General features: G+C 42.6%; 1 protein-coding gene across 3 annotated transcripts in view; it reads left to right on the top strand.

Moving 5' to 3' along the window:
* The window catches only part of LOC111866324 (serine/threonine-protein kinase tricorner), a 175,680-nt gene that overhangs the window by 91,674 nt on the left and 60,961 nt on the right, over window positions 1-23,045 (top strand). The window contains exon 1 of one of the 3 annotated variants that reach the window (XM_033752202.1): window positions 21,552-21,603. The exons of the other annotated variants lie outside the window; for them this stretch is intronic. Coding sequence (XP_033608093.1) covers window positions 21,585-21,603 — 19 coding nt within the window. The 5' untranslated portion in view covers window positions 21,552-21,584. Of the gene's footprint in view, window positions 1-21,551; window positions 21,604-23,045 lie in introns of those variants that run through there. 3 annotated transcript variants of the gene reach the window in all.

Here is a 23,045-nt window from a genome sequence, read left to right as displayed (position 1 = left end):
TTGCACACAGTTGTATTTTACTGTTCATTTGTATGCTTAAATGTTCACCGCGTCAGAAATGTTTAAAATAAAGTTTGTGTATCATACTGAGTTCGTATTCCATATCGTGTGAACAGTTTTTGTACAGTGAAGTGTTTTTGAGAAGACCCAATACGATTAGATTTGAGCTTTGTTTATCGAAAATGAAAGTTTCTTCTTAATGTATGAACCGGTGCCATATGGCATTGAAATCCGTGGAAGAGTTTCAGTGATAAAAAGTGCTGATACATACTATGCCCCTGTTATTCCTTCAATTTATACACCCCTTGCCAAGGACGCATAAAAGCTAAAAATGTATTTTTCATTTTTCACGGCGGGAGGAATGTACCTTCATACGATACTAAACGGTAATGTAGGCCTATGTGTTTCCCCGCAGTGGAAAGAAGACAATGTTATTTCTGTTCGATTGAAAAATGGAAATGATCAACTTGTTACGTTATACGTTTATACAAAAGTATAAGACATACATGTGTCTATTTCAGTGAAATAACATTTGTAAGACTTTGAAAATTAGAATTGAACCATGTAAAACAGGATATGAAAGGAAATAAATTCCAAGAAGTAGCATATTTTGTCCAAACTTCTGCGGATGAATTGCGTTTTCACTTATATCGTTATACGGTACAGTAATATTCCTGGAATTTCCTTATTGTCAGCATTGCCATTTCGAAATTCAGAGGATGTATCACCGTACGGAAGTCACAATAGAACACACGCAAAGCAGTATTTAGGACTCCCTTTCGTGCACGTTAGGGGGAGGGCACACAAAGAAACTGCCAAACGCAACACAACCGCAATTTCCGAGTCTTAACATCCCTAGTTGAACACGTTACTGAATAGAGCATCGCAAATAGAGGAAACGGCAACGCAACTTGCGGAAAGACTGAGAAACTCAACTTCCAGCCAACGGATCATGCCAGTCTTCTCATAATTGCATTGCGGCGTGGTTTCCTAGTGTCAGCTGTTTTATAACGCGCATAGGTGATTAATTTGTTTCTTAAGATGAGACGAAGGGTTGTCGAAGCTGTCAGTTTTTATTTTGGGCAGTTAATTGAGCAACGCCACCCAGGCTATGCAAGGCAGATTTGGCTTGGGAGAGAATTTCTCATGAGACGAAGGAGTCTGGATCCAGGTTAAGTTCTTTGATACAATATAAGCCCCTCAGTTTAAATTGTCACAGAAGAACGGATGCACCCAGAGTTTTCTTTTCCTAACATTGTATTTAAGCATCTTATTGCATTAATATATCATTTATTTCACATATATTTCCGTCTTAAATACAACTTATATAGTCACCCTTCAACATTAAATGGTTAGGCTGTATACGGCCTTCATCTGGTGTCTTCTATCTCGCTAAAATAATAGCACTGCATGTCAAAATTTCGTGTGAACGCGATATTTCCTGATTAAAATAAATTGACCTTAATTAAAACAAATCAATTAAGATACCAATATTTTCCTTATGGTCCTCTCCTGTCTTCTCACGCCGTCTCAGCCGGTCTCAACTATCACCACATTATGACGGTATAAGTATGATTATCTTCCATTGTAGAAGATAAGTGCACGAAATTAAAAACTACGTGTACAATCATGCATTACGTCGGACGAACGTACCCACTTAAGATTATGTGAGCAACTAATCAAATGTTTCCTCAGTGTGCGTCAGCTAATCTGGAAACCAGTTGTCTGCTTAAAATCGGCGACATTTCTCGGAAATTGCGGTTGCGTTGCGGTTACCAGTTTCCTTGGTGAGCAGTCGCCCTTACAGTCATTCTGTAGCATTACTTATTACCGAATTAAGGACTTGTCGTAGCTCAGGCGGTTAGTCGCAGGCTTTCCACCGCGGCAGTCCGGGTTCGAGCCCGGGCCAGGTCATGTGGGATTTTTGGTGGACAAAGTGGCACTGGGGCAAGTTTTTTCCGAGTACTTCGGTTTCCTCTGCCAGCCTTCATCCCACCAGTTGCTCCACAATCACCATCATCTATCATATGGGGTTGGTACAATAGTCCAATAGTGGACTCAGTCTCAACCCATTAATAATAATAATGCCACTAATACCGAATTAAATTAATATAAAGAGTTTCTTAACGTTTGATGACCGGTTCGTTGCTCTGAGCTTCACGGCGACCGGTGCACCGCCAGCTGCGAGGCACTTACGAATTTTGCCGGTGAATCAGTATGCCTGAAGATCGATGATATTTAAGGGAAGGTACTAGCTTTATGGACCGCTTGACGGCATTATGTTTCACGGCGAGCACTGCAGTTCATGCGAGGGAATGTTTATTATTTGTCAGCAGTGGTCGGCAGCTATCAGCCCCATTAGCCGTTTGTTCTCAGTTACAGTTAGTGATCAGTGTTCCGACATCGTGTGGCACTCTTCAGAGCATCGTGCATTTTTTATGACACATGAAATATGGATCTCCTAGAAGGTGTCGGCGAAATTTTCGTAATGAAAAGAGTTCCCAGGCAACAGTTCACAGTTTGGTGAATAAACTTCGATCAGCGGGACCCTTAATAGGTATGCCTACTGAAGAAAAGCTAAGTGATATAGGAGCCAGACTTGAACATACATCTAGAAAAGCGGCCTTCGTAGTCTAGAGGTAACGATCCCACCTCCTGACTCGTAGTACGCGGGTTCAAATACCCGGCGGAGGTCGTCGAATTTTTAAGGGCGGAAAAATTCAAGGAACAAGTCCTCCGGGAGGGACTTTAAGCCGTGGGTNCTAACTAACTAACTAACTACATACATCTAGAATATTACTGAATCGTCTAGCTCGAGAGACTGAAGTGTCAAAGTCTGGTACAAGAACGGCAAAACAATTGCTGAAGCTTAGACGCTGTAAAACAACGGTAATCCACGCACGCCTTGCAGCCGCGCGATCCGGCTAGTAGGGTTCAGTTTTTGCAGTTGGTTTCTACAGTCTGTCGTCGAAGGTGAGCTCGATCCGCAGCTGTCATTTTCTGATGAAGCGTTTCACTTTCAGCGATACGTCACTGCGCAAAATAATCGCTACTGGAGTTCACAGAATCCACATCTAACACATGAGGTCCCACTCCATCCAGTGAAAGTTGGTGTCTGGTGTGCAAGAAGGATTGTTGGACCTGTGTTTTTTTAACGAAACAGTTAATTGCGAAAGATATGTTCAGTTCATTCTCGGGCAATTCTGTCCAGAGTTAACAGAAGAAGAAAGACTCGATGACTAGTTTAAGCAAGACTGCTGCTGCCCACACTGCACATATCTATGCAGGCTTTGTCCTATGTTTTCGGAGACAAAGTTATCAGCAGTGATACTTGGCCAGCAATTTAACCTGATCTTAATCCTAGCGTTTTTTTCTTCTGAGGTTCTTATAAGGACAAGGTTTACATCAGTAACCCCCGAACGGAAGACGTAAAAAAAATATTCGTAGGGAAATTGGAAATATTCCTGCAGAACATCGTCAGAGAGTAAATCAGAACCTCTTCTGCCGGTGTGAGGAATGTTTTTGCGTGTAGAGGGATAGTTATTGTAGTTGTAGTTATTGTATTGTGGTCTGTGAACTGTACTTCATTCCGAACGTTATCGGCCAATACGCATATTGATTCACTGGCAAAATTGGTAAGTGCCTCTCAGCCGTTGGTGCACCGGTCAACGTGAAGCGTAGACTCGTCAACCGGCGAGCAAAGGTAAAGAACCTTCCTGTATAATAAAGTATTAACTACCATTCAAAATTTGTCAATAGCAGTTTTCACAAAAATCAATTTAAAACTTATGCTTGACTGACCGCTTGTTGCTGTAGAGCGGAACACGATTTCCCTCAGTCGTTATGAGGTAGTAGCACCAAACAGCAGAAAGCCGCTATTCCGTTGAGGTAGTAGCACCAAACAGCAGAAAGCCGCTATTCCGTATTCCCACCCCGTTTCGTGTTATCATTTTTATGACTGAAGGTTTAGTACATTTGCTAACTTCTGGGTGGACCCCGAAGATGGAGACAGAAAGTTTTTTTCAGAAACATTAATAAAAATGTTCCAGAGTGTACAACGTCACATTCCAGACGAGAGTAATATTCATAGTCACCGCACTGAAAACCTCAAGCCTCACATAATATAGATTCATTCTTTATTTCTTATTCTCAGATTTTTGGTGTAGATCACCAGTTTTACAAACATTCAGTCGAAAATTGTCATCTATGCATAATTGAATATAGGAAAATTTGAATTTAATTGCACATTCATCCCTGACACACCAAAAGTTGTGTTCGCGACGTATTCCAAAAATTATGTTCACAAAGCAGTTCTTGTTTGCATTAATTGTTTTCTGTTTAGTGACGAACGTAGTTCTTGGCGAACCCTACAAGTCCATGGAGTTCTGCTGATAATGAGTTAACCTTCCACCCACACATCGTTTTACTTGTGCACTTACTTTCGCAGTCTTCTAATGAATTAGTAAAATCAGCATGCAGCCAAACTCTTCCGATATTTACCTCGCATTTACTCAGGCATTTCGCACGAAATCCCGAATGTTTTAAGGCCACATGCGTTGACGCTCATTACATTTGTCGGGAGTGTTTAGTTAAATGTTCCTTCACGGAGCTACACCATGCATTTTTTCTAAACTGGTAAGAATGCTGTAAGTTGAGTCATGCATAATCCACATTATTCCAGCTGGGTGAGTGTTACCGGTTCCTTTGTGCGAACATCGGGGTAGTTTGCTCTGAATGGAATAATTTGACCTCAGACGCCCTCATGAACTCCCCACCCTTCGACATGCCCTTTGGTTGATTAGCATTCATTAGCTAATTAGGCGTACAGTAGAAAGGAGAGCACGTAGGTAACGTAGCCCTGAGTTCAGTTGTACTTCGGTCTACTCGTATGTTGCCACTGGAGCTGACCAATATAATTTATGCCAAGCTGGAGTATTTGAGTTGATAAAAAAGTGTCCCTTTTTTAGGACAGCAAAACGCGGCTGTCTCCCATTTTTTTTTTGTACATGCATTCTCTTAAACACATAATTTCTAAGTTTACGATTATTATAGTGGAGTGAGCCATCTGGACTTGCACTCGTGGCTGAACATTTACGCCATAGTGTGTTTGGCCTTTATGCGGATATACATTTGTCGGTCCCGTGTATATTTAGATCTATGGCCCTTTGTTGGACCTTGGGCGGGGGATCAGGCCGTCGGAAGGCCGCTACCTAAACACAGAATAAACGCACACAGACATACACGCCCTGAGTGGGGTTCGAACCCACTATCCCAGCGTTCCAGCGAGCGAAGACAATTGATGCCTTAGACCGCGCGTCCACTGTTGTCTGCATGTGTTTAGATATATATGGTTGCGTTTAAAGCTTCATGTAACGTGATAGACCATGTTGCCCATTATGGATCAGAATTGACGTTAGAGACAAATAAGCAAGATCGTCAACGAAGTAATTGAAAATTCGTTCATATGTAGTGTCGTAGTCTGACGGACGAAGGCACCGTAGGCAGTACGCACTTGACACTTCCATAGCCGTACCCAAAATCACAGGTTGGTAATGAGCACAGATGTAAGCAGTTGTTAAAAATCCAGCTATAAAGGAAGCTGTCGCGGCCTGTCGAGAATCCTGGCCGACAGTACAAAAGTTGGGTGAACTTACTTTGCCATCTGCTCAGCGTTGTCAAGAGCTGATCACAGTTTCATTTCTGTCCAGTTTTGTCAACTGCGGCAATTGGTTTCACGTATTCACTTGTTGCAGTTTGTATACACGCGGAAGGATACCTTGGTCCCCAGCCCTCCCCCCGAGAGATGCGAATTTGCAGGCGGCATCGCTTACTGGCACCGCAGTTTCCTATCAGGCTTTCGTCTAGGCAGCCATGGTGTTTTTCAGGATCATAACCTTCTCAGATGGCGATTTGCTGTGTGAATTTCTGGCAGACGCTAGAATACACCATGTCTGAGAAGTTGCGAAATTAATTTGACAGCCATAACAACCAAAGTTTTTTTTTTAATGGCCACTTTCAGTGAATAAAAATGTTTTGCAAGGAAGCGTCAGGAGCTGCGTTATGAACAGGTTCCTGTGAAAATGTTTGCAGTCGAGGGGCTAGTGCGTGCTCAGCAGAGAGTGCCGGCCATGGATGGACATTAATGCGACTGTAGATCGTATCTGAAACGAATTGTTAATTATTAACATTTTTATAGGAAGATATAACAGTTGTACTCCTTTGAACTTCGTAATGAAGCTTCAGGTTTCATAAAAGCTGGTAATTTGTTGACTAGCTGTGACAACTTTTCGAGAAGGAGTTTGAGACGGAGAAATACAACAAAACTTCATGTGCTGTTCAAATTTTTTCAGGCAGTAGTGTCTTGGTATGGAGGTGAAACTTCCACTGAAAGACAAATATGCAAATAGTTCCCACAAAATTACCAGATACTAAGAACGAGTACGCACTCAATTTTACAGCTTCCTTTGCGGTTCAGTGGCTAAACCAATGAGAACAGGATTTTGGTTTATCACGTTGTTGGCAGAAGCAATAAATCAAATTTGTTTCCCTCGTCCCCTCCTGCCAGGTAGCGTGACTGAAGCAGTTGACTAAAATGCAGTGTGCGTTTAGTTTATGGCGAACTTTTCAGTAAGTGGACGGGGCAAGGGCTCAAGGTAACTGTGGCAGCTGCTTGTACGAGTTCCTGGCAGAAAGTTCATAGACCTGGCAATATTGCAGTGAGATTACAGGACAGAATTATTTTGAGTAACAACTTCCAATTCAGAAATTACTTCTAACCAGCTTCAGAGTAAAACACAAGTTCTGGTTCTTGTAGGAAATCTTAAGCCTAATTTGATTTGAATGTGTTGAATTTAAAGGGTGAATTTGTCCCTGTGCGTAACTAATTAATCACTACGCCACGAAGGCGTACAAGGGAGTGGATTTATAGATCCACGTATTCTTGACCTCAGCATTAATGGAGAGACGAGTGGTCAGCTTCACGTCCGGCCGCTTTAACCCCCCCCCCTGGAAAGAGCCCCAGGTACCCATTCGATAGGAGGCTCGGTGGGCCACAGAACCCGTCTGGACGACGCGGAGAAGAGAATAAATAAACTAAATATGTGTAATGTTTGGCGACATGTAATTTATAAAGAATTTTAGAAAATCTAACATTTCAGTATATGCAGGTAGTTCGTCGTTTAATTCGCTCTATTGCCAAGTTTGTTGTTTTAATCAAAGGATATATGTTACATACAAATTTTGATGCAGTCTTTCAAACATACTGGTATGAACTAGCTCATCATTCGTCATTATCATACCGAACAGTAAATATGCGACTTGCACGCAATTGTCAAGTTGTTGTTAGTCACATAGAATTGTGCCGCCGTATTGGCTTTCATGTAGAGAATTTAAAGGAGTTCGTTGGTGCAGTGACCTTTATTGCCACACTGCTGATATATATGTTACGTTAATCTTGCATTCAAAAATAAGTACCGTAAACCCCAATTACTTTATGACTGCATGGCTTGACACTGACTGGCACATCCCATTTCAGTTTATTTCATTAAACTTACGCCACAACGGTTTACAGGGCTGTTACAGGGTTTCCATGCTGTCACAGCTGTGCGATCAACACATTGTAGACGGTATTGTATGAAAGGAAATAGGCATGCTTTTTAGTTGCATCTTGAAATGTACAGGGTGATCCATTTAAAACAATACCTAATAGAGGACATGTCCAGTCTTTAACAAGTTTTTGAGATTAGGCGAACGTCTGAAGCTGTATCCTTACCGCATAAGATACGCACTGTTCATGTGCTTTAGTCTCATAACAGAAATAAGAGTTAATGCGCACTCACTCACTCACTGACTGATGTAGCTGAGCCCTTATTCAGAATCTGCCAGTTGTGCAGCTACTCAACAACTTCCCAAAATTTTATGGAACCTGAAGGTTCATTATCGTGTTCACAAGAGCCCTCCATTTCTCCCTATCTTGAGCCATATGTATCCAGTCCATACCATCCCTTCCTTTCTCTCCAAGCTCCATTTTTATACTCTCGACCCACCTACGTCTTGGTCGTCCTTCCGTCTTTCCCACAAATATCTTGTATGCTTTTCTCCTCACCCCATTCGTGCTACACGACCTGCCCATCTCTTCCTCCTTGACTTGATCGCTCTGATTATACTTGGAGAAGAGTACAAGTTAAGAGTTAATGCTATTGCGCAGAGGGATTCAGATTCTGGGTCGCATGTTCTTCAGGCAAGGAGCCTGGACCCAGTTTAGCGGGTACATGAATTTTCAGATTAGTGGTTTTTGAGCGACAGCAAGTCCCCACAATTTCAGGAAATGCCCTCGAGGGAGATGGGCCTCTGTTGCGCAGTGTTACATATCAGAATTGTGGGGTCATTATTTTTTGGGGGAAAAATATATGTCAGCACTGAGGCACGGTAGTCTGTACATACATAGTTGTGTTCCATACTGGAACTTTACGAAAAGAGACTAGGCTCTCCGGGTCGAGCTTCCAGAACAATATACAGTTTTGAAGGAATTTTTCAGGGATAGGATCGAAGAGATTATGGCCAACCAAATTCCTTAACTTCACATCCGCCGATTTCCCCCGTGAAATATGCGTCTACAGAACAAGCCATGAGCGTACAGATGAAAAGGGAACACGAAAATGCCATCGGCAGCATCACTGCGGAAGTTGTTCATGGTATCTCTCAGAAAATGGCCAGGAGGATTGATGCGTGTGTTGAGAACAATGGATGGTGTTATCACCGTTTCGTCTGACCGCTTATTTATGTTTTACGTTCGTTGTAATATAAAATACAGTGTATTTTATTTGGCTGCGTCTGTAAATGAATCGTCATATCCGTCACATTTGTTATATAGGACAAGGCACGCTTGTTGGTTTAACGCCCTTCGATTTCCTTTCTTTTTTTTCCCCTATATTCTCTCTTAACATTTCCTCTTTCTCTTTATTTATGTAGTTCCGCTTTCCCACTTTTCTTCCTCCTTGTCTCCTTTGAGCACATAGCGTACGAGTACATTGCAAACGACAAAGAGATAGCTCGTTTCATTGCAGATAGCAAAGCAGACTGAAGTGTTGCTTGCGTCATATATAGACTGAATGCGTAAGTATGGATAGGGGCTTACTCTATGCCCATGCGGTATTGACTGAAGGGAATAACAGACGTCATAGGTGTCTCCGAATCTCCAACAGCCATGTGTCAGCCTCATTTGCCAGTGATTCTACTGGACATAACTTGGAGCAGTCAAAAGCGAGCTTTCCCACCGTGCCCTGTTAGACAGTTCTATACTGTGAGGTTGGACTTAAATTTGAGTAAGAAACTAGTGAAATGTTACATTTGGAGCATAGCTCTGTATGGGGCTGAAACATGGACACTTAGGGCAGTAGATCAGAAACATCTGGAAAGTTTTGAAATGTGGTGGTGGAGAAGGATGGAGAAGATCAGGTGGACCGATTATATGAGAAATGAAGAAGTGTTAATTAGAGTCAGTGAGCAGAGGAATATCCTACACGAAATAAGAAAACGGAAGGCTAATTGGATGGGTCATGTTTTACGCAGAAACTGCCTTCTAAAAGAAGTTATTGAAGGAAAGATAGAGGGGCGGATAGAAGTGACAAGAAGACGNAATATATATATATATATATATATATATATATATATATATACACACACACACACACAAATAAGCTCTAGATCGCATTAAGTGGAGGAATTGTTTTGGAAGAGGCTGTGGACCTGTCGTCTTGACAGATTACTAATGATGATGATGACTGTGAGGTGTGTTTAAATGTGCAGTTTTGATTATGCCGGAAACAGGCATGAATGAACTAAAGACACACGATTCTGAAAAGCACTGACCTCAGGGTTTGTCTATTGAGATACAGCCGGTGTTTTTTCTACAGGCAGTCCACCCACAAACTGCTGTTATCGGTTACTGCTGAGTTGTAACGTGAGTAGAAGAAAGACGCGTAACACGTGTGAAATACAAATCTGCTCTTTAACAAGACTGCAGCATAAAACACTGCCCGGGTGAGGTACTGCTTAAATTACAGACGAAGGTTTGTAATAACCCAATTTGGAATGCCAAATTTACAGTAACCTGCGTATTCCCATGATGCGCCGAATTACTTCAGCCTCATGGTAGGCAGTAACACCCTGTACAGCCTCTGCAAGAAACATGAAATATCGAAAGGGATTTATGTAATTGAGGCACATCCGATACAGAAACGTGCAAACACATATATATATATGGTAGGATTTTGAGAACCAGAAAGTTAATCGTCATGTTCCTAAAAGCCTACCATTAAACCGTATCCTGAGTCCGCTGAATCCAGTTCACGCCACCTCCAAGATAATACCTTCAGGAAACATCGGCTGCTTGCTGCCATCTGTTCTGAGACGGCGTTGTTAATGATGCGAAAAGAGTTGTGGATGAGTATTATGGAAATTAGTCCGAACAGTATTACAGGATACTCTGGAACTCTGGGTAAATGGTACGTGCTGCCCTGTTCTGTCCGTTGACCTTTCCGCACAGTACCGTATACTGCTGATAAAACCACAGCTGTACGGCTCAAGATAACGGTTCGTACTTTGTTGGACCTGTTATCTGGAGTGACGTGTCACATTTTATATAGTGTTGGGACTTTGTAACATGTTCACCTCAAGGTGATTTGAGTTCTGACGCAAGTGATTCATGGTGGCTCTCCTAATGTGCAGGTTTGCACGGAAGAAGCAAGATTGTCAAGTTGAAGTGTGCGCAGGAGTACACCAAGTTTAAACGCATTCTTTGCGTAGTGGTACTCCTTTATGAAAATGATGTGTGTCTACCATATTGATCTTTGGGAAAACCGAAATGACGTGACACTTCGTAAGGAACTCTTTAATATCCGAGGTCGCCAAAATCTGTCTCAGCTGTCGATCGTTAAGAAAACTGAAGTGACCCTACAACTTTTCGTAAAGACCTCATATATCGAAGTTCACCAAAATACGCCCAGCGGTTCTCGAGTTTCAGCATGAGGACCGACGGACAGGCGAACTCTTGGATGCATTTCGTGTAGTCCCGTCCGAAGAACGTACAATGCTCATTTCCGAGCTGTCTCAGGTGAACGGTGAATTTATTTCAAAGCTGATCCTCTCTCGCAAGTAATCGTAAGCTGGGATCTTAGTACAGAAGCGGAGGCGAAGAGAATTTTGTGCTATTCTTAATGATGTTTAGTAAATGGAAGAAGAAAATGTTCTGAGCAGTTTCAAGCATACAAACGATGTGCCCAGAAATACGAGTATGTTTTATACACCCGTCAGAAACAACGTGCCAATACAGCATCAGATTTTTAAATCACTTCTGACCGAATCGATGTTTCAGCCAACTTCTGATATCCTGGGTCAGAGTAGAAACATGAAATTCGCAAGAGACTGTGAAAGTGGATTGGATAGACTATTAGAAAATTATGTAAGAAACTTTTCTTGCCGGCCGCCTGCTGAAGATGGTGGCAGTACGTTTTTCGGAAACCTAATCCTTCCAGCCGCACTATGGCCCTGGGGTCGACTCAGTCTCTAACAGAAATGAGTACCAGGAATATTCTTGGGATTAAAGGTCCGGTTGGCGCGTAAGGCTGACGACCTTACCGCCATCTCTGAGCCCATTGTCTAGAAAATGCGGGAACCTTAACATCTCACAAGCCTATAGGCCTCCACGGCCTGTTACACGGATACCTTTACTTTTTACTTTACTTTACTATGTAGATTGAAGCTTTTGAATGAATGTAGACGCACTGTAAGTTCCTTCCAGAACTACTTTTTGCTTCTACTTATTTATATAATTCTGGTTTGATGTTCCGTCAGTTATTTTGGGGGCGGAGAGGATTTGCACACGAAGAGAGAGTTGAGAAGAGACCGTGTAGTTGCTCAGGCTTTCACCTCTTTGACACATGCATACCAAAACTTCCTTCCCGATACAAGTGCTTCATTTTCGGCGCAGTGTTGAGAAGTAGCCCAAGTATGTACGTATTTTTGTATGTAATATTTTTTTTTTCATTGCTTGTTTTGCTAACAGCTTATCGTAGGTTACTTTCCGAATAGCCCTCGTATTTACGTGTATGTTGTAACCAGAACTAGAAACGTAATGTTGGATTTTATAATCTCACGGCAGTGGCTTAAGAGTGTCTTTATATTGTAAGTGACCTAACCTTAAAGCTTATTTTTCCTGGTTTCTTGCTTAGGTTACTCTAAGGCCTTGAAAATGGAGGCGGTATGTTCCTCCGAAACATGGGTATTTCTCCGAACCACGCAGCATTGCAACCCAAAAGACCGTACACTTTACAAAAACGTACAAATCGTACCAGAAGATATGTGCCTTTCCTTGAGGCCGTCATATTTGACGGCCTGAAGCAGTAAAACGTATTTATATAGTTCAGGTTGTAAATTCTGCGTCCAGAACAGACTTCGTTCCTTTTATGTATTACTCTTCTCCAGGCTCTGTAGGCCAACTCGGGACTGACGGCTGCTTGATTTTAATTTTTTGTGTGCATGAGAAATCGAACTGTTTGTGATTCTAGTTTCGCTTTCTGTGGTCACGGATTATGCGGCCTGTTAGGTAGTTCAAACAGTAAAATACTAAATCCCTGAAGCTGAGAGGCTCCATTTGAGAATCTAATAGTCGCTCAGCTACGTAGGAAACTTCTCACCGTTTATGGACTCGAAGGTTCATTTCATTGTTCACAAGAACCTGCTGCTGATTCGTATACGGAAACTCTCTAAACCAGACCGGAGCGTCATAACCTCTGTAAGTTTTGTTTTAATACAAGGTCGTGGGTTCGATTCCCTATGAGGTCATAGGATTTTTCTGTTGACTTAATCTTTCCAGCAGCACTAGCCCTAGGGTCGGCTCGTTCACTAACAGAAATGAGTACTTGGATTTTTGCTGTGGGTAAAAGGCGGCCAGCGCGTAAGGCTGACCTCACCGCCATCTCTGAGCGTGTTGTCTAGTAAATGTAGGAGCCTCGACATGTCATAATCCTGTGGTCCTCCGCGGCTTATTACAGGGATAGCTTTACCTTAATATTGCTCCCATCTACACCTAGATCTCCCAAGTGGTTCTTTCCTTCAGGGTTTCCAACTTAAATTTTGTACGCATTTCTCGTCTGTCCTCTGCCTCCTACATGCCCCGCCCATTTCCTCTGATTTGACCATGAAAATGATGTTTGAAGAGTACAGGTTCAGAAGTTCTTCAGCATGCAGTTTTCTCACGCCCTGTTATTCCGCTGCTTTTCGACCAAATGTTCTGAACACTATTCTTGAACATTCTCAGCGTAAACACTGCTTTTTTCGTTGGGCTAGATCAGCGTATTGACTTCATTGTTTTTGATACGAACTTCTTAATTTTTTTTAAGTTAGAAATGATTATATTAAGTGTATTATTTAATTATACATTGATTTTAGCTCCGTACGTGTCCTACATATGAAATGAAAGCTCTTCTGCAGAATGACCCAGGTTATCATCACAGTCCTTGTGAGCATGAGGGTGTATGTCCCCAGCCTCTGCTATGTGGCCTGATTTTTACGAGGTGTTGAATTATTCCAACAGCGATCTAGGAATGCGTCGACAGTGTTAATATGATTAGCAAATCCTTAAATGTCGCGTCAACACTCGTTCATAGCAGCGCGACAAAAAGGAATTTGTAAGTCTTTGTAGCAGTGTATCTCCCTGTCAACCACAGCAGCCATGTAACGTAATGTTTTGTCTGTTTTTATTATGTTTGGTCCTGTTATAGTAGTAATAATTTTATTAATCCAAGTTTCTTTTATTGCTAGTGGGATGGGACTAAGTCCCTTGTACTGCGACCACTTCTGGCCTATTGTACCAGCCCCAGATGATAGGTGAGGGTGATTTTGGAGCAATTGGTGGAATGAAGATTGGCAGGGGAAACCGGCCCCAGCGCCACTTTGTCCACCACACATCCCACTTGATCAGACCCGGGATCGAACCCGGGCCGCCGCGGTGGGAAGCCAGCGACTAACCGCTTGAGCTATGGCGCGGCCATTAATTCAAGTTGCTATGTAGTCTCCTGCCCGGTTAATTACTAGTTATAATCACGTATAGTCTTTAACTTCCCGTTAGATTTTACTGACATGTAGGGAATGTTATAATAAATACGAGGGAGAGTCCGTAAGTAAGTCGTAAGTGGCAGTAAAACAGCTGTGATGGATGTAATAGGGTTTTCTGGCTGTATCAGTACGTAGCAGTGCAGTCCAGCTTCATGACAGTGTAGGTAGCAGACGCGCATGTACCGTATATACGCATGTATAGGCCGCACATTTTTTTGCCAAAAATTCAAGAGGAAAACTGGGGTGCGGCTTATATTCGAAATCACACTTCATTTAAAAAAAATTAAACGTTGCCAAATTTCGGAATAATTTCTACTCCTGAAATAATATTCCAAGAAAATTATTTTTTCTATAATTTCTGTCTGAAAATTGTGCTGCGGCCTATACACGCACGCGGCCTATACATGCGTAAATACGGTATATTTTCAGAGGCTGGTGACCGTGATCGAGGGAGTACTCCCTAAAAGCAGCGTTTCTGTTTCCTTTCGTTAATAAGGAGTGATGTGCTCTTATTAATCAGTAGTCGATGCCTTCATGTGATTGCAGATGTATGGGTTTGTTCAGTTGGCGCTGTAAAACCTCTTCCCCGAGTTCGTGAATGAAACGTGTGAGGAGTGTAGGATGCTAAGTATTCTCATTTGGGTGGCATGACCCCACAGATGTCAGAATGATTTCACGCTGTCGCAGATGGACAGAATAGTTGAGCAGAATGTCCGAAGAAAGATTGCACGAAAAGTAATTTTGAATTATTGACCTCGAGGAAAATGAGATACTAGAAAACCTTAGGAACCTAGGACTGAAGTCGAAGGCCTAGTCTTGGAAGGCGTAAGACGATTCGTGAATACGGCTGTTGTCCGCACTTAGAAATCGCTGGTGTAAGCAGATTTTCTTTCAAATGGGATTTTAGTAGCGCTTCGAAGTGAGGCTGCCTCCACTCTCAGGTAATAGTGATGCTTATTTCGAATACTTCGTCTCTAACAGGCTTATACAATGTTGCTTATTGGTTCATGACTATCGAGAATCTTAACTTCTAGGAAAATTATTGCTAGCTAATATTTGTTCTTTTTGGCACAGTTCACCGTATTTCAAGATGCGCATATTACAGTTGAATCCAGTTTATGTTTGAATTGGCGTGCTAGAAATTGGTCACCCACACCTGTCCACTGCTGGCCGCCGAATCGCCTCGCCCAGTGCATGCAGGCTTAGCTCGATAGCTCTGCTCTGTTTATTTAGTTGTCCTTGAGATACAGATGTTGGCTGTAGTGTTGCGAAGTAAGCCGTTCAGAAATGAAATAGTGCTGAACTGAAATTATGCATACACGATAAGTTTGCACGACGTTGTACCTGGATGGAATTCCGTACAAAGTTTCACATGCGATGTCCTGTCAGAATGCCATATACTATATATAATAGTGATTCATAATATCGTAACATCGCGTTGTACGGAGTCTGGGCTGAAGAAAAATAAATCCCGGAAAGATATCTGCTGACTGAAGGAAATAACTTCATCGCGTCGACATTTGATTAGAAGCAAGCACCAAGAAGTCGTTACGTCCTTTGGTTCTTTCGTGTAGGCTAGTAAAAAGTGCAGCACTCTTCAGTAAAAGTTGCTAAAGTGAACAGTCTTATAGAGGCACAGTCGTACGTGTTTATTGCCTCCAGTTTGCGAAACAATTCACTGCCGTAGGTGGTTTAAGGAATTGCTGTTCAAAGAACATCTTGATCCATAACATTCGTTCTACTCTGAGGAGGCGTAGTTCACTTTAAGTGGTTACGTAAAAGACCAGAATAACATATTGGAGCACAGAAAATCCTCATGCTGTTCGGGAAATGCCGTTCAAAAGTTGGGGGAGGGGGGAGCTTGGTGTGCAGTTAATTCGCGGAGAATTGGGTCCCTGTGTTTCCACGGAAGAAATTTCGAATGTTTTGTGAGATTGAGTCTGTAAACATTTATTCGATCAGTGAAGTGTCTGATTAAAAGTTTCACGGGCGTTTTATGCAAGTTAATACAGGGAGGAATTTTACTTTGTTCTGTTCTACGGCTCTGCGCTTCACGGTGAACTGTGCACTGCCGGCTGCGAGGCGCATACGAATTTTGCCGATGAATGAGCGTGCCTGACGGCCGATAACGTTCGGAATGGCGTAGTTACAATTCACAGATAACAGGAGGTGTTGAAAATGCTGTCCCTCAACGTGCAGGTATCTCTCGCAATTAATTGTTCAACACAGGTACATCAGTCCTTGCACTTACAGCACACCAGGCGAAAGCTTTCACTGGATGGAGCAGGACTTCATGGGCTAGATGTGGATTCTGTAAACTCCAGTAGCGATTATTTTGCGGATCGAGCTCTTTAATTACGAAATTTTTGCCGACAATTTCTAGCAGAGTCGTATTTCACATAGATGTCATAAAGAAATACACATTTCTCTTACAGTATACCGCACCATGATGTACCACACTGCTCACTAACTGTAACTNTGTTTTATACGGTCTAAGCTTCAGCAATTGTTTTGCCTTTCTTGCACTAGTCTTTGACATTGAAGTCTCTTGAGCTAGACGTTTGAGTGATTTTCTTCATGTGTGATCAAGTCTGGCTCCTGTGTTATCTAACTTCTCAGTAAAAGTATTTCACATAGATGTCATAAAGAAATACACATTTCTCTTACAGTATACCGCACCATGATGTACCACACTGCTCACTAACTGTAACTGCTAATGGAGCTGATAACTGGTGCCTGCTGCTGACAAATCGTAAACTCCCACGCATGAACCGCACTGCTCGCCGTGAAAGATAATGCCGTCAAGCGGTCCATAAGTTAATTACTTCCCTTCATTCCACACTTTATTGGTCATCAGGCATGATAATTTATCGGCAAAATTCGTATGCGTCTCGCGGCAAGTAGCGCACCAGCCGACGTGAAGAGCAGAGCCGTGGACCGGCCAACAGTTAAAAAAAAACATTGCACAAAGGCACATTCTGCAGACTTCGTATGGATGCATTTAATGGAAGTCTTTGGTGAACAAGTCATAAATGGAGAATTCTGGTCTCCGTGGTTCTTTCTTTCTTTTTTTTCCTTGTCACTACAGCCCCAGTGGGCCTAGGCCTACCTCCATGAACTTCTCCGGGTTTCCTAGTTCTTACACATTCGATAGGACTCCTTGGGCGGGTGATCAGCTCGTCGCAAGGCCTCTACCCGTACACAAACACAGAAAAACGCACACACACAAACTAAACATCCATGCTCTGAGTGGAATTCGAACCCACGATCCCGGTTTCCAAGCGATCGAAGACAGTACATGCCCTAGACCGCTCGGCTACCGTGACCGGCCGGTCTCCGTGGTTACCCGATTTAAATCTTTGTTGCTTTATTTATGGGGCATGCTGAAAGGCAAAGCGTTTATGCCCAGTTCGAACTCTTTGGAAGAAGTTAAAGAAAATAGTAATCATGAAATTTCTTCAGTTCTAGCACAGCAGCTTTGGCGTGTGTCTAGAACCGGCCTCACGATGTGAGGCATCTTTAGAAGCAGAGGGCCATTACTTCTGAAATGCTTGTGTGTGTAATGTGAAAGTAACAAGTGCGTAAAAGCGGGCTCTTAAGTTTTCGGCCACCGCGGCGGGTCTGTGCGGGAAAAGAGCCGTGTCAACTGCGAAAACAAGTCTAACCATAAACCGTACACCTCGTATCCTTGCCATGTTTGTTCGTCTGTCTGCCCGTATTTAACAAGCAGTGAACTTCTGAACGGATTATCACAAAATCTGATGACGGAGAGGTGTGGTAAAGTTTGCCGGCACATTGAATTTGGTTAAATACAGGACAATAACGAATACATTACAGAGAGACCTTACACATATTTATACGGGAATCTGGAGCTTAACTTTTGAACTAATATCGGAGCGAGTTCATAGACAAAAGTGAAACATTTTATTTTTAGTACAATTTTCGGGTAAGTGTTCAGTTTTTTTTAGATAATTAAAAGAGAACGAACGCGCTAGAATTGGCAAGCATACGTGTCCCATCTTGTTTTATGTCAGTAAACGTATACGCACATACAGCCGTCGAGGTACAATTGACCAGCGATGGAATTGCCAACTCTTTGTTCAGAGAACGTCAAAGATATCCTCTGATGTAGAGCTGTCACATCCGTTGCTAGAAAAATGTTTAATTTGTTATGACNTTTCTTATATTTTTCCTTCTACCCTGAAGATGGAGGCGATAGGTTCTTCCGAAACGTTGGTTAACACCACATATACACGGTGCCAAATCCTAGAAAACTGCTTTCTTCGTTGTTATGACTTGCCTACGCTAAGTTTCATTCTCTTGTATTATCCGTCCGTTAAGGACTCGTATGGACAGTTTTAATCAGTTAAATCTTATTACTGTGTTATGGCCGTGACTTCACATACCGTGTGAAGAATGTAGAGAACAGAATCTTTATGAGGAGCAGAAATAAGAGAATTGGCAATGATCTGTCTGAAACCTGAACTCCAGATTAGGCAAGAAATGTACCGTTACAGCAAACCGTTGTTAACTGGGTTTATATGGGAACTAGCCAGAGTTCTTTACCGGTGTTGCTTGTGCTGTTGCGTGCCGTATAATTATGTCGTCATTGCTTTGTTCCTCACCCGGAAATTCAGGGTCACATCGTTCTCTATGTATAGCTCCGGAACTCGGTCTGCCATTGGGCTGCTTACCAGGGCTTTGCCATCACATGGCACGGTGCTGTCACGTATTGTGATGTGATAGCGAATTCCAACTTGACGGTTGAAGAAAATGCAGAACGTGTGTGCGCGCCAGTTCGTACTGAGCAGCCTTCCGCGCACCAGTACCAGGCTTCACGGCATGTTGTGACGCGAATCACAACTCTAATATTACAGTCAAGTTCATTCTCAACGGGAATTATGGCCCTAACAAAACACTGATAGCTGCCCTCGTTCCGGAAATATTCTGGACATGTATTCAGGTCGGAGTTCAGTTCTTTGCCTTTTTTAGTCTTAGGTCAGGCGGATGTCGCAGAATGAATTCGTCAGCTAGAATTAGGTCTCGAGCCGGGGGTAGCGCTGTCAGTACAGCGCTGAGCTACAGGCTTGACGGCCGAGGGGTCGGAGTTCGAGACCCAGTAGGGGGAAAGACTTTTGTCAATTCCACGTCGTCAGGACCTGGTTCTGGAGCACATCCAGCCTCCTGTCGAATGGGTACCGGGGCTTTTTCTCCGGGGTTAAAGCGACAAGGCCGTGAAGCTGACCACTGTCCTCCAACCAGTGCCGAGGTCAAGGATACATTGATATATACATCGACACCCCCATGCGTCTTCGTGGCCTAGTGCTTAGTTGGTAGTTAAGCAGTAGTTGGCATTTTTTTTATTGCTAGTGGGTTGGGACTAAGTCCCTTGTACTGCAGTCACTTCTGGCCTATTGTATCAACCCCAGATGAGAAGTAGTGGGGGGTGGAGTCCAGCTGGGTCCACTCGGCACGTCGGCCACTGATTGGCCTATTGTACCTGCCCCGGGTGATTATGATGATGGAGAATTTGGTGGAATGAAGATTGGCAAGGGAAACCAAAGTATTCGGATAAAACCTGCCCCAGCGCCACATTGTCCACCACAAATCCCATTTGACCAGACGCGGGCCGCCGTGGTGGGAAGTCAGCAACTAACCGCTTGATCTATGGCGCGGCCTTAAGCAGTAGTTAGAATAACTTTTGCGGCAGTAAACATCTAAATCTCAGTCGCCATTGCGCTGGAATATAAAAGAATATACAGCTGATTTCCTTCCCCCCCATCCTGTCGTTACTTCTCTGTTTTCCCCTTTCTTTTACTATGTTCAGTGCTCTCTTTCCTTTGTCTTCTGTCTGACGAGAAAGGGTCATCCCGTTAGCAGTGTCATCACGTCGGTGCCTCATGTCAAGGTTTTGTGTGTGAGTTCAGTAACATCGAAGACTCGTGGTTAGAATCGTTACGCAGACATTTCGCTATTAGGTGCAAAGCAAGAACTATTTTTCACAATGCTTTAACACTTCTGATAATGACCCAAAAAGTATAGGCCAGTTCAGCCCGTCCTATTTTAATTTTTTGATGTATCCATAGGGCTTGATTGATGTGATAATGAAAGGAATAAATCGTTTGAGCTTTTGGATTTTGCGTTGTTTGAGGACAGATCGAAATAAACTGGTAATACAGAAATATTACATTGCCTTGTTCAGTCAACTGGTATATGGATGTGAAGCCTGGAGCCCTTTTGGAAACTGGGAGCCACAAATCTTGACAGAATTAGTGTCTTCGTAAGTCAGGTGTATGGGGGATTAGCCAGTGTAAGTAGGATCGGAGCTGATTCCTCGCAGCTATGGGATTACCTTGGAATCAAGCGATTTTCGTTGTTTTTGAGCCCCAAAAAATCTGACCAACGAGACTGCAGATCTTCAATATTAGTGTAACTCCGTTGGAATTAGCTAGTGGCAAATGAGAGGTTTGTATTAGCGTTGGAGGCTCATGTTAGAGCCGCTGATATGTCGCGGGCACAAGGCATCCGGAAGCTCATTATTTCGGCCTCAGAAGGCAACGGACACGTTACTTGGTCACTTCAGAAATTTATTTAAAATTATTTAATGTTTGTGAACTTAATTTAAACCACGCACTCTTTAGATATATCTGCATATGATAGTGTCTTCTTGCCTGGTACCATGAACTGAAATTCAAGGACGTTAACTAGTGACTTCGAAACGAATAAATTTCCATTACCTAACTGACTCAGTGTGACTTGTTGTATGGTGCGTTATAGTATGCTTTGCCATAAATACGGCCCTCTAGGCAGAATCATCACTCTTCTGGATCAGTCAACAAATCCAAATAATCCCTTAATTAAAATAATTACCCGAGATATTTGACTCACCAAGTTACCCACTCTTAACACAGTTGCAAGCGTCCAAGCCCAGGGTCGGCCAGCTTTGGCCAGTTACAACGTGTATTAAAATACCAGGAATGCATATAATGTATTACTAGGAAAACTTGAAGTGAAGGGGGCTACTTGGGAGGCCAGGCGTAAATGGGAATATACCGGTAGTATTGAAATGAATCTTTTAGAAAATGAAGTTTGGTGATGTGGATTGGATTGAGTAGATCTGGTATAGCGACTAATGGCAGAGTCTGTGAATACGATAATGAACCTTCCGGTTCCAAAACCTGCGGGGCTTTTCTTAACCAGCTAAGCGGCTATTAGCTTCTTAAGAACGACTGTTCCCCATGGCTTTCGTAACATACCATGAGTCAGCAGGATGCAGATACCGGCATGAATCAGGATGACGCATGCGTGTACTGCCCTCTATGGAAATAAGTGTGTCACGTTTTTCTATGGCGTGTTTCACCTTACAGGAGAGCGTACTCTGTGTTTGCGTAGTGTAAGACCGTTATTTGCCTGTTCGCGATACATTGGAGCGAAGACAAAACTAGGGCTTTCCGTTGCCCCACCAATGAATGACCTCCGTTGCTTCTGGTAAAGTAATTACTTGTATTTGGTAGCCTTTAAACTGTACGTTCGGAATTCGCATTGAGTGGTGTTGGTATCACTGTAGCGAACTTAGTAATCCTTAGTAACAAGATTGGAGAGGTGTAAATCCATAGTGGAATGCACCAGTTTCCACATGCGCTATTTGCACCGTAGTATCCCGAATGCTGTTCTCTTTTGCAAATAGATTTCGTGAATACCGTATTTACGCATGTATAGGCCGCGTGCGTGTAAAGGCCGCAGCACAATTTTCAGACAGAAATTATAGAAAAAATAATTTTCTTGGAATATTATTTCAGGAGTATTACACCCTGTATTACTAATTATGAATATAATTTTTTTAAAATGAAGTGTGATTTCGAATAAAAGCCGCACCCCAGTTTTCCTCTTGAATTTTTGGCAAAAAATGTGCGGCCTATACATACGTAAATACGGTACTTAACAATATTATCATTTATTTACCTTGTGAGAAGACTTCTCAAAGATTCACCGTGTTTCTAGCTGACTTGCACACACCATTTAATACAGAATGTGTAGGCATTTATAGGACCCATCTCCAAACGAAATTTCGCGTCTCTAACTCATGTGGTTTATTAGTTGCTATTATCAGATCGAAAGCTAAATATAGGCACAGGTTTCATGCATCTACTTTTTTGTTCTCTTGTATTTTGCAAAGGAATCTTAACTAATGTTGTATATTTGTCAAAGGTCTGTTGCCATGCATATCTTTAAGAATTTGCAAGTGCAACTAGTTTGGCTCCCGTCCCTGAGGTTTGCCTCAGTCATGTTGGTAGGAAAACAAGAAGTGTCAGCTTTGGTGTAACCTCCAGTGTCGTAATTTGGCATTTGTAGTCTTCCGCCTGTAATGCAACGATATCAGTATAATTTAGATGACACTGATCCATATTTAATTCACTGAAATGTTCGTTAAAACATTTAAATGTTATTGAAATATATATAGACATACATACACACACACATACGTGGCCGGTCACGGTAGCCGAGCGGTCTAAGGCATGTACTGTCTTCGCTCGCTCGGAAGCAGGGATCGTCGGTTCAAATCCCACTCAGGGCATGGATGTTTGTGTGCGTTTTCCTATGATTGTCTACAGGTAGGGGCCTTGCGACGAGCTGATCACCCGCCCAAGGAGTCCTACCGAATGTATAAGATCTAGACAAACCGAAGTGAACGGAGAAGTTCATGGAGCTAGGCGTAGGCCCACTGGGACTGTAGTGTCAAGGAAAAAAAAAATATATGTACGTTCTATGTTTTTGCCCTACATGTTTCGACCACACAGGTCATCTTCAGGCAACACATTTTTTTGAGGACTCCACTGCACTGTGCACTGTGTCAGATAGTACTCTTAAAGTACGTAGTTATTATTGGTATTAATTAACCGTTCAAATTTTCCGACCTGTTTCAAATTCAG

The sequence above is a fragment of the Cryptotermes secundus genome, unplaced genomic scaffold (assembly GCF_002891405.2).
Source record: "Cryptotermes secundus unplaced genomic scaffold, Csec_1.0 scaffold40, whole genome shotgun sequence".
In the NCBI taxonomy this organism is placed as follows: domain Eukaryota; kingdom Metazoa; phylum Arthropoda; class Insecta; order Blattodea; family Kalotermitidae; genus Cryptotermes; species Cryptotermes secundus.
This window is presented reverse-complemented; position numbering and strand designations above follow the sequence as displayed.